Below are 16,678 nucleotides of genomic sequence, written 5' to 3' on the forward strand. Positions count from 1 at the left end.
CCACCACTGTATGGCTTAATCTATAAAATCAGAGAAAGTGTAAGACAGTAAGACAGGTAAGCAGAAATCCCAGTTGAATGACTAATGGAGAGTACCCAATTTCCAGACTCCCATCAGTTTGTAGATCGAGTTACTGACTGAAAGAATGGGAGGTGGAGTCATTGAGAGCCCAGACTGATACAAAAACCAGAAATTTATTGCTGCATCAGTCTACACATTTGTGGGCCATTCTCCAACAGAACGCAGCCTCCTCAGTGTTCACTGAATATGTTTGTTCTATCTGTTTCCAGCCAGTCACAACATCCAGGAAGATGCACCACAGGCTGGATCCAGGGTTGTGAATTTGAAGAGTAGATATAGTGGTAGGATAAGCAAAGATGTTGACCATGCTGAGTGTCCAAGCAGGCTTTAGCCTGAGTAGGAAAGAAGCAAGCTGAGGAGGGAAATGTAGATGTCAAGGTCTGTCGAGCTAGAATCAGGGAGAAAAGAATCAAAGAAATCGCTGAAAAGAACCAAGGAGGGAGTTGAGGGCAGGAAAGTCAAGAGATTGTGTTTATGGGTCTTGAGATATCGAAGTGGAAGTCAATATCGAGTTTAATACAAATCATTGAACTGAATACAGAAGCTTGAGCTGGATGCTGGATGCTAGGCAGCTAACGAGACTTAGAAGATGTCACAGAAAACGTGAACCAGGTATCCAGATTTGCAGTAAGACTTCAAGATCAGGACAAGGAGGCTGAAAGATGTAAATTCGCTTAATGTGGTACCTCCCTTCTGTACTTTAAGATGCCAGTATGATACCTGGGCAAATATTTAGCTGGAGACTTTTTTTTTTGTTTTGGTAATTTCTTATTATGGCTTGATGGCGGGCAAAATTCGTTATTTACTGGAATGGCAGGCGACATTCTTTGTCCACAACAGTATTGTATATATTCATACTTATTTAATACAGTCAACAATTTTTCATGTATAAAAGTATATAGTAATTTCTATTTTTTTAAACAAACAAATCAGCTTTGAATACCTAATCTGTTGGTATAAAATAGAAGATATCAGAAGTACTACAACTTGCTAAAATTTCTGTATATAGACCTTGGATTGAAAACGCCAATTAACTATTCAGAACCCACATTTTGGCACACTTTTCCTATTAGGCAAATAAATACTGCTTCCTTCGGCGCGGCCCCCCTTCACCAGAGCAAGATTATTTTTGTTTTCATTTGGTAAAAATGACACTGATTCCGGCTGGAGATCGTTAAAACAGCTGTTTTCTGTAGGTCACTGGTCCCTAACTCTGTAGAGCCCATGCCGGAACAGGAGAATCGTCTCTGCAGCTCCCCAGCACGCAGCAAAGCACTTGCCAAGTACCAGTACTGCAACTGCTCAATAAATGTTGGAGAAACCAGGGAATAAAGGCGCAACAAACATGAGGTGAGGCCGTAACTGAGGGTGCAAGGCCCCAGCCCGGCGTTACCACCGGACAGAAATCGGTGCACCGAATCCGGCGATGCCCCGGGGGCCGAGGGGCCTCTCCCGCCGCCCTGTGCCCACTCTTCCCCAGCTTCTTCCCAGCCGGGTCCCGGCTCCAAGCCTGAGGACGCCCCGGACCCGTCTGATCCTGGACTAAGCCATCCGCGTCCCCTCGCCGCCAGCACCGGGCTCGCGCATGCTCCGTGGCTGCACCAGGGTCACCCACCCCGGGCCCGCGGGAGTGAGAATCCGTTTCTCCACGTCTTGGAGGCGACCTGGAGGAGGCGGGACGAACACTCCAGCTCCTCCAAGGAGGAAGGGGCCTGGCGGAGGCGGAGAGCCGACCCCAGGAGGCGGCTCACTAAACCCGGAAGCTCTTCCGGATCCAGCGTGCGGCGTCCGCGCGACCCCAGACATGCGCAGTAGCGTCCGCGGCGGCGGCGGCGGCGGCGGCGTCTCCTGGCCGCCAGGTCCCGCCGCCTCAGGCCGCCCGACGCCACCCGGGTCATGTCGGCCCAGGGCGACTGCGAGTTCCTGGTGCAGCGAGCCCGGGAGCTGGTGCAGCAGGACCTGTGGGCCGCCAAGGCCTGGCTGATCACGGCCCGCAGCCTCTACCCCGCCGACTTCAACATCCAGGTGAGGCCCGGCGGGGCGCGCAGGTGGGAGCGCGCCTTCCGGCTTCTCCCGCCTCCCGCCCGGGCCGTCCCCGCCGCCTCCCGCGCGAGGCCGGCACCGGAGACGCCGGGGCCCCCTCCGGGCCGGGGCCGGTAGGGACGAGGGGAGCGGTACGCTCTCTGTGGCCTGGACGACGCCTCGGGCCGCGGGGAAGGGCCGCCCGCTGGCTCCTGGGCCCGGGGGGCCGCCTTGGGGGCGGAGGGTGGGAGAGGCGGGGGTCGGGGAGTGGGAGGCGCGGGGGGTGGGAGAGGCGGAGGTGTGGGGGTGGGAGGGGTGGTGCTGGAGGTTCCCACGAGACCCGGGTGAATGAATGAGCCGTGGAGAGCCCGTGCACAGTGGGGTGGACGGAGACGGCAGCGCTGTGCTGTGGCTCTGTACGGGGTAAATGCCCTACTTTGGGCAGTCAGCACAGAATGTAAGTGTATCAGTAACGCGAATCGCTCAAACCGACACACGGTTACATGTCAGCTGTAGCCAATAATCCTGATAATAAGGACCGCCATCCGTTCGGCACCTGCTACTTTCCAGCCCTAACTCCACCAATCCTGGCAACCGAGGGGTGGTACGTGAGCCCAGGGCCCCTCTTCTGAGCCCCGTGTCACCTAGTGATGCCGGACTCTCAGGACCTCCCAGGCGGGGTGGGAGTGGGGTGGGCAGGACCAGCCCAGCCCGGGCCCGAGGACCTGACCCCTGCGTCTGGTCCCTGTCGCAGTATGAGATGTACAGCATCGAGCGCAATGCGGAGCGGACGGCCACCGCCGGGAGACTGCTCTACGACATGTGAGTGGGGACGCTGGCCTGGGTCTCTCACGAGGTTTTGTGCCTGTCTGTGGAAGCGGGAGTTGGGGGAAGATCTTCAAGTTCATCTGCAGGTTTGGTACCTAAAGCGTCCGTAGTCATGAGTCTAGACCTTCCCTTAATTGCTGACATGCTTTCTCGAGAGAAGTCTTCTTAGGTTTTATTCTCGTTAAAACTGTTCTGTCCAATACTTTATTTTGGAAAATAAGACCGGCTCTTCGCAGTTCAAACAATAAGTGAAATACAGAGAACAGTAAGTGAAAGGCGTTCCTAAACTGAACCGGAGTTAAGTTCTGTGTGTATTGTATACATATATACCTGATACATCTCAGTGGTTTTGTGGGGAGGGGTTATGGCATACTACTTACATCACCCGCCTTGAGGATGGACCCTTTTCCATGTCAGGGTGGAGGGAATTTACTTCAGTCTTTTTCATGACTGCATAGCATTTCTTCTTTTTTTGTAGTATAGTCAGTTACAATGTGTCAATTTCTGGTGTACATCATAAAGTTTCAGTCATACATATACATACATATATCTGTTTTCCTATTCTTTTTCATTAGAGGTTACTACAAGATACTGAATATGGTTCCCTGTACCTGCATGGCATTTCATAGCCGCTCTTTTATTGGTGGATATTTAGTTTCTAGTTATTTGAAATTATATTCGGAATGTCAGTAAGCAATTTTGTACTCACATTTTGGTGTCTTTCTGTAGAATAGGTTCTTAGACATAGATTTTCCTCTTCAGAGGATATGCACATTTAAAATTTTGATACACTGTCAAATACTCTCCAAAAAATACCGTGCCAGTTGGCATCTCCACTGATGATGTGTAAGAGTGCTTGTTTTCCGACACCTTCGGCAGCATTGGATATTATCAGGCTTTCTGTCAGATGGTACCTTTTGCCTGATAGGAGGAAATGGTGTCTTGCTATTTTTAGAAATTTGTGTTGTATTACTAATAAGGCTGAGTATCTTCTCAAATGTTTTGTTTGACTTTTTGTATATTTTTCCTGTGATTTGCCTTTTCCAGTTTTTCCTTTTGTGTGGGAGGATGTGTGTGTGTGTTTTCTTGTTGCTATTTAGGAGTGGTTTACATATTATGGTCACTTGTCTTTTCACTTATAAAAAAGCCTCTAAAGACTTTCTTAGTTTTTATTTTTATATCTTTGTTTTGGTTTGTTTTGGCACATCTATGTATCCCCTTGTAATAAAGTAAAAAGTGCTTTTCTCCAATGCTAATGTTTTATGTTCTTTTTTGGATACTATATTGACTCTGACACTTTTTTAAAAATAGGTTTGTGAATTTCCCAGATCAGCCGGTGGTGTGGAGAGAAATCAGCATTATTACATCAGCATTAAGAAACGACTCACAGGATAAACAAACCCAGTTTTTAAGAAGTAAGAATGAAGTGGGAACTTAACAGTGTATAAATTAATTATTTCTGGCTTACCAAGTTCAGTGTAGTAATTTCACAGAAAAGTCATGTCTGTGGTATCGGTGCCCATGTGTAGGTTTTGTTCTTGGCAACTGAAGCCTGTACAAATGACGTCGCTTGGTCCCTTGAGCATTTGCTTAGAGCCCTTTAAGCTTCCTTTAAAGGATATGGATACAAAGTTAGCCTTGGAAACTGAATACATTTTTCAACAAGTTCTACAGTAATCAGAAAGCTTCTGTAGATCTCCACAAAACAGGAGAGAAACTTGCAGTAATTTATGACCTTTCCCATTAACCTTCACTCTGTGTTGGTTGCTGTAGCCAATCCAAGATTTCAGATTCTGCATAAAAAAGAAAGTAGATTATTTAGGTTATTTCAACTTAAGTGTGTGCTTTTTATATCAGCCAGCAACAAGCACCATTGTGACCCTTCCCACACACCGTTCTTCTCTTCTGGATCCAGTAAGGCCTCTAAATAATTTTCTGGTCATTCCGCAAACCTCGTTTGCCCAATACTGCCTGACCCAAAGCCTTCCAGGTTGTAGGAGAAACCCAACAATAGTGATTCTTCCCTTGGTGTATAGTGTTCTGTGCGTGTAACGCCTTACTTGCACTTGCACTTCTGTGTTTTCTTTGTGAGAAACTTTTTAAAGTGAGATATGTTGTCTCCAGGTTTATTTGAAACTCTTCCTGGCCGGGTCCAGTGTGAAATGTTACTAAAGGTTACAGAACAATGCTTCAACACTTTGGAACGATCAGAAATGTTGCTTCTACTTTTGAGACGCTTCCCTGAAACGGTGGTGCAACACGGGGTAAGATTTGATCCTTTCCTTTTTCTTAAAAAGAAGTACCATCGTGGGGGATGATATAGGTCAAATGGTAGAGCGCATGCCTAGCACGCACGAGGTCCTGGGTTCAATCCCCAGTACCTCCATTAAAATAAAAAACGAAAAATGAATAATAAATGAATAGACCTAATGACCTCTCCCCGCCAAAAAAAATTGCAATTGATCGGTGGACTCACAAGTATATTTAAGAAGCTATCGTGTGTATTACTGTAAAGCAGAACTTCTGAGAAGCACTGGATAAGATCAAACCAAGGAGTCTTTGTCAGTAAAGCTAAAAGGGTGTCATTGTTACCAAACTTTCTGAATCTCCAGTAGAAGTCATCTTACCAGTGTAAGGAGACAGCACCGGGCTTTGACAGTGCTGTTTATCTGCGACTGGTAAAATACCATGAGGTTTAAGAAAGTAATCTGTTCCACGGTGTTCCACAATGTGTTTGAATTGAAAGGAGAGCCTTAGTTTGTAGTCTTACCGGGCACGTTTTTCACATGCTTGTGCTGTGGACACTGTCTTCCGTCTACTCTGCCCTCTCCTCACATCTCTGACGATATTGAGAGCTACTGGCCGGCATTGGTAAGTGTTAGGTATGTCCTGTGCTCCTCAGATCCCTTAAGATAGAGAGTATGTGACTTCAGAGATGATGAAACGGAGTCTTAAATGTGTTGGTAACTTCCCATAGCCAGCCAATGGGAGAGGTGGGAGTCACATCCTTAACTCTCCTAATTCAGACTCTTGCTGATCCCTTCCCTCGCTGCTTTTCTGGCTGCTGGCCCCAGTTAACCTTCCCTGTACCTCTGGATTTTAGCTTCTATAACAAAGTACCAGAAACTAGGTGCCTTAAAACAGCCAAAGTTTATTCTGTCCCAGTGCTGGAAGCTAGAAGTCCAACAGCAAGGTGTGGCGAGGGCCGTGCTCCCTGGGGAGGCTCCAGGGAAGACTGCTCCAGGTACCTCTCGTGGCTCCTCACCAGCAGTCCTTGTCATTTGTTGCCTGTGGTTTCATCACTGCATTTCTGCCTCTGCTGTGACATGGCCTTCTTCGTGTGTCTGTGTCCCTGTGTCTTTACATGACTTTATACGGGTACCAGTCATTGGATGGACCCAGTATGACTTCATCCCAACTAATTGCATCTATGAAGACCTTTTTTTATAAGATAAAAATATATAAAGTCACATTCTGAGGTTCTGAATGGACATGAATTTGGGGGAAGACACTAGTCAGCCTGGGACACACTGATCATTAGTCTGACTTTTCACTTTTGGTCTCATGTCATCTTTCACCTCATTCCCCCTCCCCTCACCCACGCAGCCCCAAGTGATTGCAAGGAAGATAACACGGATGGCTCGGGGGATTTTCATAAGCCAACTTTCTATGGTGCTAGGACATTAGTGATGGAGAAGTGGCCTTGAGACTCAAATGGCTCTGTCCAGCATTGTCCAGGCTGTCTGACTGGCTACTCCTGGCAACTCTTGAAAGTACTAAGTTTTGCCTACATAATACATTTTTTTTTTAATTTTTTGGGGGGGAAGAGGTAATTAGGTTTATTTATTTATTTTTAATGGAGGTATGGGGGATTGAACCTAGGACCTTGTGCATTCTAGGCATGAACTCTACCAGTGAACTTTTTAAAAATTTTTTTTTTTAATTTTTGGGGGATAGGTAATTAGGTTTATAAATTTTTAAATTTTGCAGGGGGTAGGTAATTAGGTTTATCTATTTATCACTTTTGGTGGAGGCACTGGGGATTGAACCCGGGACCTTGTGCATGCTAGGCACGTGCTGTACCCCTGAGCTATACCCTCCCCTACAGAATACATCTTGATGTAGAGACTACAGTTTGTTTCCACGTTTCTTAGAAACATCTCGATGTCTGTGTTATTCTGACTAGTTCCAGTGCTTCCTTTAAGTCTCTTAGACGTTCTGTTAGTGTTTTAATTGTACGAGTTCAGAGAAGAATATCCCAGACCAACTAGTCTGTGGTCAGGTGAACGTGGGGTTCCCGTCCAGGGTGTATAGCTGATGCATTCTTTTGTATTTTAGCCTTTAAAGTGAGATTATGTGTGTCTTGGGGAAGTTTGAATAATTACAGACTATGTGGTAAATGAAATAAACTTTCTTCATGTTAGTCTGGCACCTGAAACTGTAACACATTGAAATGATTGATTGTGCTTTGAAACAGGTTGGCCTTGGGGAAGCACTGTTAGAGGCTGAAACAATTGAAGAACAAGAATCTCCTGTTAACTGCTTTAGAAAGTTGTTTGGTAAGAAAAATTACATTTTGTATTAATTCCTTATATAAGTAGAATATGCTGGGGTAAGTATCATTCAAAAAATAAGGTCATTGGGAAAGCAGAGGAACTTTTCATGTTATGGAACTTAAGTTTTTGTTTACTTTTTCAGTCCAGAAAGCATTTTAACCAGTTTCTAAATTCTTGTTATGTAATGGTTGATACCCGTGAAAGACTGTGTAACCACATATTTCAGTACGAAGCATAGTAATAGATAAGACATGTGCATTACCACCCAGACACCACCCATCATGTAGAGTCTGCCTGTGTGTTTTCTTGCTGACTCCGTCCACTGGTGTCCCTCTGCTCAGCAGTTTTAAAATAAATGTGCCGTAAGGGTTTTTTTCCCCTTATGTATTTTAGAGACCTATTAAGTGAACTTTAAAATGAATTTTGTTTTTGCCAGAACCCTAGAGTACAGAAGCAACTTAATTGGTTTTTGCTCATTTTTCCTCTTCAACAGTTTGTGATGTCCTTCCTCTAATAATTAACAACCATGATGTTCGGTTGCCGGCCAATTTATTGTATAAGTACTTGAACAAAGCAGCTGAGTTTTATATCAACTATGTCACTAGGTCTACTCAGACAGAGAATCAGCATCAAGGTGAGCGGGAATCTGCAATTTCTTTCATTTTTCATTTTATAAAGCTTCAAGCTTAGAAATCTGTCAGCATTCTGATTATTCTCCTCCGGGTGCATACTAATCTTTCTAAAAGACGATTCCTATGACAAAAACACTACAGTTAAGAGATGAGACTTTCCTGGAACCAATTTTACCCCTCAGTTGGAACAGTCCACCCGCTGATCTGTGAGAGTAGCTTCAACCATGTTCCACGGCACAGAAGTCACTTCTTTCTGTACCAGCGGCCAGTTGTGGGTCTTTGAACAAAACACATGACGTGTTTCAATTCTGTGCTCTCGCCTTTTGAATGGAGAGTCAGATGGTTTTTTTCTCGATTAAATACAGCGTAGCTAGTAAGTAGGAATGTTAATCGTAGGCTTCTTTTTTCTCACATTTCAGGTGCCCAAGAAACATCTGATTTAATGTCGCCTAGCAAGCGCAGCTCTCAGAAGTACATAATAGAAGGGCTGACAGAAAAATCGTCCCAGATTGTGGACCCTTGGGAGAGGCTGTTTAAGATTTTGAATGTTGTTGGAATGAGATGTGAATGGCAGATGGATAAAGGAAGACGGTAAAAAAAAAAATTGCTCATTTCTAGGATTGGGTAACAAATCTTTTGATAGCGTAATTTTTGAAAAACAAAAACACTTTTCTAAGAGCGTGTTGTGTAGGTGCACCTCCCTCTTGGCAAATTCTGTGGCAGTTGGTATTTATGCAGAAGAGTATGGTTTTTCACTTTATTAAAAAATTCCCCTTGGAAGAGTGAACTATTAAGCTGATGTTAAGTGTGAAGCACTCCTTGGCATTAGGAGGGAAGAGAGACTGCTTGGCATGTTTGTCCCTAAACATCCTAAAAATCTCAGCCTCCTCACTACTCTGAATCAGAAGGGGAATATGCATCCACACTCAGACGATGAGGAATAATTTCACATACCTAGAGCCACGTTTGGTCAGTGTGATGGTTCTGTTGTTGCTTTGTCTAGACCCTTGGCCGACCAGCCCAGAGTAATCCAATAACTTTGATCATCCTTCATCTTTCAGAAGCTATGGCGATATTTTGCATAGAATGAAGGATCTGTGCAGATACATGAACAACTTTGATAACGAAGCTCATGCCAAATACAAAAACCAAGTGGTCTATTCCACGATGCTGGTCTTCTTTAAGAACGCATTCCAGTATGTCAGCAGCATACAGCCGTCTCTATTCCAAGGTTGGTTTAAGAATTTTAGAGGTTCCCAAAGTACTGGCCTCACTGGGGAGGGTGAGGAAGATGAGAATGCTTACCTTAACCCTGTTCTTGGGTCCAGGTGGCCGCAGGGTGATGCCTGCGCTTTTATTAGGTGTTGATTTTTATGTCAGTACATAAAAACTTCTACATCAAAGGATGTAGTGGTCCTGTGAGACCAATACAGATATTGAATGCCTCTGTTTTGAAAAAGTAGCAGATGTAGCAAAGTATTGAAGTAGATTTCCAAACACTTTGCAGTCGAGATTTTTAAAAATAATACATATGCATATAAATTCTAGAAAAATGTGAAAAATAGAAAAATAAGAGGGTGAAACCACCCGCAGTATTTCCAGTGTAACACAGCACTCATTTTTGTGTATTACCTATATAGTCTTTCCAATATTTAGATTTGTTTGGAGTTCGTAACCATAATGTTCATGTCACTTCGTAGTCTCACATTTTTGGCTAATTTTATGATTCATGATCATTGTAAAAAAAAAAAAACTGTAGATATGCAAGAACAAACACAAAGAAGAAACTTTGACTTGTAGTCCGCCGCTGAGAGAGAACTTTTGTTAGCAATTTGGTGTATATCCGTGCACTCTTAGATTCTACATGTGTATTCTTATTTATGTGCCTAATTGGGATCATAGCGAACGTATTTTCTAATGACAGATTTTTAGGTGACAGTTGAGTACACATCTACTTGATACGAACTACTCTTTTCCTTGCTGCGTTTTTCAGTGTTACTGTTTTCCGTCCATCCGCAGGTCCCAATGCCCCCAGCCAGGTTCCACTGGTTCTTCTCGAGGACGTATCAAATGTGTACGGTGATGTAGAAGTTGATCGAAATAAACACATACATAAAAAGAGGAAACTAGCTGAGGGAAGAGAAAAACCCATGGTAACTTTCAGATATAATTATGAACAGACTATGTGTGTATGGGTTGCCAGAAATGAATCTTTGTAAAATATGGCCTTGGAACTAAACCGATAAAGGCTTAGATCTTTTAATTATAAGATATAATTACTGTATGAAGTGGCGGTTCTCAGCCAGAGATGCTTTTGCCCCCTGGGGCATTTGGCAGTGTCCAGGGACGTCTCTGATGGTTGTGACTCAGTGGGGAGGGGTTACTATTCGTATCTGGTGAGTGGAGACCAGAGGTGACACCAGGGATGCCACAGCCCCCCATAATAGGGCTACCCAGCCCGAAAGGCCAGTAGCAAGGCTGAGAAACTTGATAGGAGTTACTTAACACCTGTTTGAATGGCATCGATTAAATTTAAAAAGCAAAACCAAATGAACTACCTTGGACACGTCACTCAGGGTGCTGTGCTGGGCACAGGCCACAGAATGGGGAGCGCCTTGACCATCAGGGCAGGGAGTCGTCATCACCCAAGGGGAGATGTTGGAAAGGTCCCGTGAAGGAGACGAGTCCTTGGTGTCAGCCTTGCAGGAGTTTCAGGTCTTGTCCTTTGAAATTGGGAGGGAGATTTTGTCAAGAGGGGGCAGTTTGCACAAAGGTGCAGGAAGCCAGAGAGAGTGAGGGACCATCCATCTTCTGGTCTGATTAGGGGGCAATCCTGAGATCGACCCAGGTTTCCAAACTTTTTAAGCAGAGGAATTGTTTCAAGAAAAGCTTTAGCGAAGGCCCGTTGTGTCACGTGAAGGCCAGGATGCCCTCGGTCACAGTCGGCAAACTTTCTCTCTGAAAGGCCCGGGGTAAGCATCCCAGGCTCTCAGACCCGGTCTCCCTCACCACTGCTCAGCTCTGCTGCCAGAGTGCACAGATAGCCTTTGACAGTGGGACACAGGCAACGTGGCTGTGTCCCTGCCACACCTTATTTACAAAAGCAGGGTTTGGCCTGCGGGTGGTAGGGGGCTGACCCCCGCTCTAGTGGAAATGGGGGCAGCCAGGAATCTCCCTGACTTTGGTCCCCTCTCTTCTCCTGCTTCTCAGCCCTTGAATAACATTTCACTAGACCCCGGGGTGATGAGAGACAGCCCAGGGGTGGGTTTAGTCTGATGTCTCTGCAGACTCTCTGGTGTGAAATGAACTGGAGCCGGAGGATGTGGCCATTCTGAGCATGTGTAAGGGGATTAACCCTGCTGAAAAGAGAATGGTCAAAGGCACAAGTTTGCCAATAATTTCAGAGTTTGATACACGCTTTGAAACCAACCATGAGCCACAGGCCAAGATGTCTGTGCTAATAGCCGGGCTTTCTTGGTGCTCCCTTCTCTCTGCTTTTTCCTTCTTTCCTGACACTCCCAGGCCGGGTCCCTGTCACTGGCTCTCCCTTCTGGTTTCTGAAGGTGGGTGCTTTCACAGTGAGACCACGTAGGTGATCAGTAGTGTGTTACTAGCTTTAACCAAGAGCAGTGCTGTGTCCCCCGGTCGTTCATTGTGTATGACGTAGCCCCGTCCATCTGTTTCTCTGCGCCGCCACCACCTCCTCCCTGTCCGGCCACCCCAGCCTCTGCTCTGGGTCACCTGGGTCGTCACCTGTCTCTCAGCTCCCACTCTTGCTCCCCACGGTCTCTTCTCTACCCAGCAGCCTCAGCGGTCTTTTTCCACCGTGAATCATTTACTTTGTTGGTTGCTTGGTGTGCCGTCTGTGGCCCTTTGCCAGACGACAAGCTCCGTGGGGCCGAGGACATTGTCTGTCTCTTCCCGCCCTCTGACCTGGGCCTCCATACAGCGCCTGAGCCCCAGCGGGCTTTGGTGACCTTCTGGTGAACAAGGGATTCCCACACTTCGCTCCTGAGTTTGGATCCAGGCTGTGGTAGGGCTGTTCCCCTTCTGCTCTTCTGTTCTACCTTCCGTTCCTCACCTGTCCCGTGTCACCTCGCAGGCTCTGCTCTCAGGCTTTGGCCCTCCTGGCCTTTCTGGGGTTTCCATCCCACCGTCGGCCCCACCTGGTGCAGGCCCAGCCAGGTCTGTTTGTCCCGCTGCAGCCGGGGACGTACCCGATGGCCCATGAGCTCAGCTCACAGACAGGTCTCGATTTCTCATAGTTTGGTTTTTAGTAACCTAGCTTCTAGAACTTGGGAGCTTTCTCATCACAATCCAGATGTCTGATTTCCCTTTAGCAGCTGCAGTCTCTGATCACGCTGGCCCCTAGTGGAGGCTTCTCCACCCGGCCTGCGTGCCCTGCTCACGTGACCGGCCAGGCGACCAGAGCTGGGGGCAGCCTCTCCCGTGGACAGTGCGTTCCCACGTGCGCACACGCGTGTGCCGTCCCTGGGGTCAGGACTCTGGCTTCAAAGCATCCCGTCTGAGCCCCAGAATGTTCTTTTGTATTTCAGAGCCAATTTCTCTACATTTTACAAACTGTTTGGAACTCTACACTGTCCCCACCATTTTTGAGTCCCCTTCTGTTAACTCATGATCTCATTTTGAGGCAGGAAAGTGTTCCCTAAGTTTCCACACCAGTGAACGCACCATTAGTGTTACTGTGTCTGACTAGATGGTGCACGTGTGGTGGGAGCAGGACCCTGATGAACAAGGATGCCTGACAGGTGGGGGGTTTTGGCTGAGACACAGATCGGGGTGTGTATCATTACCGAGGCAGGTAATGAGACTGTGACGCTAAATGGGGTTGGGGGGAGGGTCCCGGCTGTCAAGGAATTGGGAGAAGGTAGGTGGTGTGAAGGATGTGCCTGTATTCTCTGAAACTAGCTTGATGGGCCTTTTTTTTTTTTTTTTTTTTTTTTACCTATAGTTGATTTACAATTTCATGTTAGTTTCAGGGGTACAGCTTCAGTCTTTTCCATTACAGGTTATTACAAGATACTGAATATAATTCCCTGTGCTATACAATACATCATTGTTCATCTGTTTTGTACCTAGTGGTGTTTATCTGTTCATCTCAAACTCCCAATTTATCCCTCTTCCTCCCCTTTCACCTTTGGTAACCATAAGTTTGTTTTCTATGTTGGTGAGTCTGTTTCTATTTTGTAAATAAGTTCTATTTGTGTTATTTTTTAGAGTCCACATATAGGTGATCTCATAATATTTGTCTTTCTCTGACTTCACTTAGTATGATAATCTTTGGGTCCATCCATGTTGCTGCAAATGGCAGTATTTCGTTCTTTTTTCTGGCTGAGTAATATTTCATTGTGTATGCATACCACATCTTTATCCAGTCATCTGTTGATGGACATTTAGGTTGCTTCCTTGTCTTGGTTATTTGTAAATAGGGCTGCTCTGAACATTGGGTGCATGTATATTTTTTTCAAATTAGTTTTCATCTTTTCTGGATATATGCCCAGGAGTGGGATTGCTGTATCTTATGGTAACTCTTTTTTTAGTTTTTTAGGGAACTGCCATACTGTTCTCTGTATTGGATGCACCAGTCCACATTCCCACCAACAGTGTAGGAGGGTTCCCTTTTCTCCACACCCTCTCCAGCATTTATCATTTGTAGACTTTTCAATGATGGCCGTTCTGACTGGTGATACCTCACTGTAGTTTTGATTTGCATTGCTCTAATGATTAATGATGTTGAGCATCTTTTCATGTGCCTGTTGGCCATTTGTATGTCTTTGGAGAAATGTCTATTTAGGTCTCCTGCCCATTTTTTGATTGGATTGTTTGTCTTTTTGATGTTGAGTTATATGATCTCTTTGTATATTGTGGAAATTAAGCCCTTGTTGGTTGCATTGTTTGCAAAGTATTTTCTCCCAGTCCGTAGGTTGTCTCTTTGTGTTGTTTATGGTTTCCTTTGCTGTGCGAAAGCTTTTAAGTTTGATTAGGTCCCATTTGTATATTTTTGCTTTTATTTCTTTTGCCTTGGGAGACTAATCTAAGAAACTATTACTGTGATTTATGTCAGAATGTTTTGCCTATGTTCTCTTCTAGTTTTATGGTGTCATGTCTTATGTTTAAGTCTTTAAGCCATTTTGAGTTGTTTTTGTGTGTGGTGTGAGAGAGTGTTCTCATTTCATTGATTTACATGCAGCTGTCTGGCTTTTCCAGTGCCACTTGCTGAACAGACTGTCTTTTCTCCTTTATATATTCCTGCCTCCTTTGTCAGAGATTAATTGACCAGAAGTCTGGTTTATTTCCGGGCTCTTCATTCTGTTACATTGATCCATGTGTCTATTTCCATGCCAATACCATGCTGTTTTGATTAATGTAGCTCTGTAGTATTGTCTGAAGTATGCGAGGGTTATGCCTCCAGCTTTGTTCTTTTTTTTTTTTTCAGAATTGCTTTGGCAATTCTAGGTCTTTCGTGATCCCATATAGATTTTAGGATTATTTGTTCCAGCTCTGTTGAAATGTCCTGGGTGATTTGATAGGGATAACAGTAAATCTGTACATTGCTTTGGGTACTGTGGCCATTTTAACATTATTAAGTCTTCCAGTCCAAGAGCAGGGGATATCTTTCCATTTCTTGTGTCATCTCCAGTTTCCCTTACCAGTGTTTTATGGTTCACAGTGTGTGGGTCATTCACCTCCTTGGTTAGGTTTATTCCTTGGTTTTTGTTTTTGTTTTTGTTTTTTTGGATGCGATTTTAGAAAACTTTTTTTTTTTTACTCTTTCTGATATTTCATTGTTAGTGTAAAGAAATGCAACAGATTTCCGTATGTTGGTCTTGTATGCTGCTAACTTGCTGAGTTCGTTTATTAGTTCTAATAGTTTTTGTGTGGAGTCTCTAGGGTTTCTGTATAGAGTATCACGTCTTCTGCATACAATGACATTTTTACTTCTTCTCTTCCACTTTGGATACCTTGGTTTTTTCTTGTCTGATTGCTGTGGCTAGGATTTCAAATACTGTGTTGAATAGAAGTGGTGAGAGTGGGCATCCTTAATCTTATTCCAGAATTTAGCAACATTGAGTATAATATTGGCTGTGGATTTGTTGTAAATGGCTTTTATTATCTTGAGGTATGTTCCTCCTGTACTCACTTTGTGAGAGTTTTTATCATGAATGGATGTTGAATTTTATCAAATGCTTTTTTGCATCTATTGAAATGATCATATGGTTTTTGCCCTTTCTCTTGTTGATGTGATGTATCACATTGATTGATTTGCATATATTGAACCATCCTTGTGACCCTGGAATGAATCCCCCTTGAGTGTGGTTTAATAATCTTTTTTGTGTGGTGCTGGATTCAGTTTGCTAATGTTTTGTTGAGAACTTTTGCATCTATGTTCATCAAAGATACTGACCTGTAATTTTCTGTTTTGATAGTGTCTTTGGTTTTGGTATCATCATGATGGTGACTTCACTGAATGAGTTTGAGAGAATTCCCTCCTCTTCACTGTTTTGGAAGAGTTTGAGAAGGATCAGTATGAGTTCTTCTTTGTATGTTTGGTAGAATTCCCTAGTGAAGCCATCTGGTCCTAGACTTTTGTTTGCAATGAGTTTTTTTGTTTTTTTTTTTTTTCTTTTTTAATTATAGATTCTATTTCACCTCTAGTGTTTGGTCTGTTCAAATTGTCTATTTCTTCTTGATTCAGTTTTGGCAGGCTGTATATTTCTAGAACCTTGTCCATTTCTTCTAGATTGTCCATTGTGTTGCCGTATAACTGTTCATAGTATTTTCTTATGTTTTTTTTTTTTTTTGTATTTCTCTGGTGTCAGGTGTAATTGCTCCTCTTTCACTTCTTATTTTGTTTATTTGTGTCCTCTCTCGTTTCTTCTTGGTGAGCCTGGCTAGAGGTTTGTCGATTTTGTTTATGAGGATTGAACCTTTTAGCTGAAATATTTGTATGTATTTTAAAATGCTCTTAGGGGGATATAAATCTGCAGGGAGGATTTAATTGGGGTCATTGAATTAATAAAAATGACCTTGGGTGGAGTAAAAGATTCAAGAAATTTTTAGCAAAATAAAGTTAAGTGGAGTTTTCACCTTTACTTCCTTTTGGCAAAAAGTCTGACCATACCCAGTGGCATTTGCAGTGGTTGCCGTCCTCTGAGGCCCTCCCTTCTTTTTGGCTTTGTATTGCTTGAGATGAAGAGCCAGGAAAGTAGGAATCTTTATTATAAAATACAGAGGGCGTTAATGGATAACTGCAGGCAGATGTAATTCCTGGCCGAGCACCTTGCATTGGGCAGCTGTGGGAGAAGTTCCGTGCCGTAAACAAGATACGTGACCTTCTTTTCTCCAGATTATTTCTTACAGGACTCAGGCTTTCATTAAATTCTGTTACACAACAAACTATTTGTTGGAAGCAGATTAGATGATGTCACATATTGGGGAAAAAAGTAAGCTATAAAGCAGGTGCTACTGAATTCAGCTCTATCCTTGAATGTGAAAATCTCATTTTTGGCTTTGAGTTGATATGTTTTTAAGTGACTG

General features: G+C 44.2%; 1 protein-coding gene across 8 annotated transcripts in view; it reads left to right on the plus strand.

The window, feature by feature from the left end:
* The first annotated feature begins 1,871 nt into the window (after positions 1 to 1,871).
* Positions 1,872 to 16,678, plus strand: part of INTS10 (integrator complex subunit 10) — a 32,843-nt gene continuing 18,036 nt past the window's right edge. For 5 of the 8 annotated variants that reach the window (XM_072950140.1, XM_072950143.1, XM_072950142.1 and 2 more), the window contains exons 1-9: positions 1,873 to 2,106; positions 2,858 to 2,925; positions 4,243 to 4,346; positions 5,056 to 5,195; positions 7,409 to 7,490; positions 7,981 to 8,121; positions 8,539 to 8,710; positions 9,181 to 9,350; positions 10,139 to 10,272. In XM_072950140.1, coding sequence (XP_072806241.1) covers positions 1,978 to 2,106; positions 2,858 to 2,925; positions 4,243 to 4,346; positions 5,056 to 5,195; positions 7,409 to 7,490; positions 7,981 to 8,121; positions 8,539 to 8,710; positions 9,181 to 9,350; positions 10,139 to 10,272 — 1,140 coding nt within the window. In that variant the 5' untranslated portion in view covers positions 1,873 to 1,977. Of the gene's footprint in view, positions 2,107 to 2,613; positions 2,708 to 2,857; positions 2,926 to 4,242; positions 4,347 to 5,055; positions 5,196 to 7,408; positions 7,491 to 7,980; positions 8,122 to 8,538; positions 8,711 to 9,180; positions 9,351 to 10,138; positions 10,273 to 16,678 lie in introns of all 8 variants that reach the window. The other 3 variants (XM_072950141.1, XM_072950144.1, XM_072950145.1) reach the window with 2 other exon arrangements.

Source organism: Vicugna pacos, chromosome 26, assembly GCF_048564905.1.
Source record: "Vicugna pacos chromosome 26, VicPac4, whole genome shotgun sequence".
Classification (NCBI taxonomy): Eukaryota; Metazoa; Chordata; class Mammalia; order Artiodactyla; family Camelidae; genus Vicugna; species Vicugna pacos.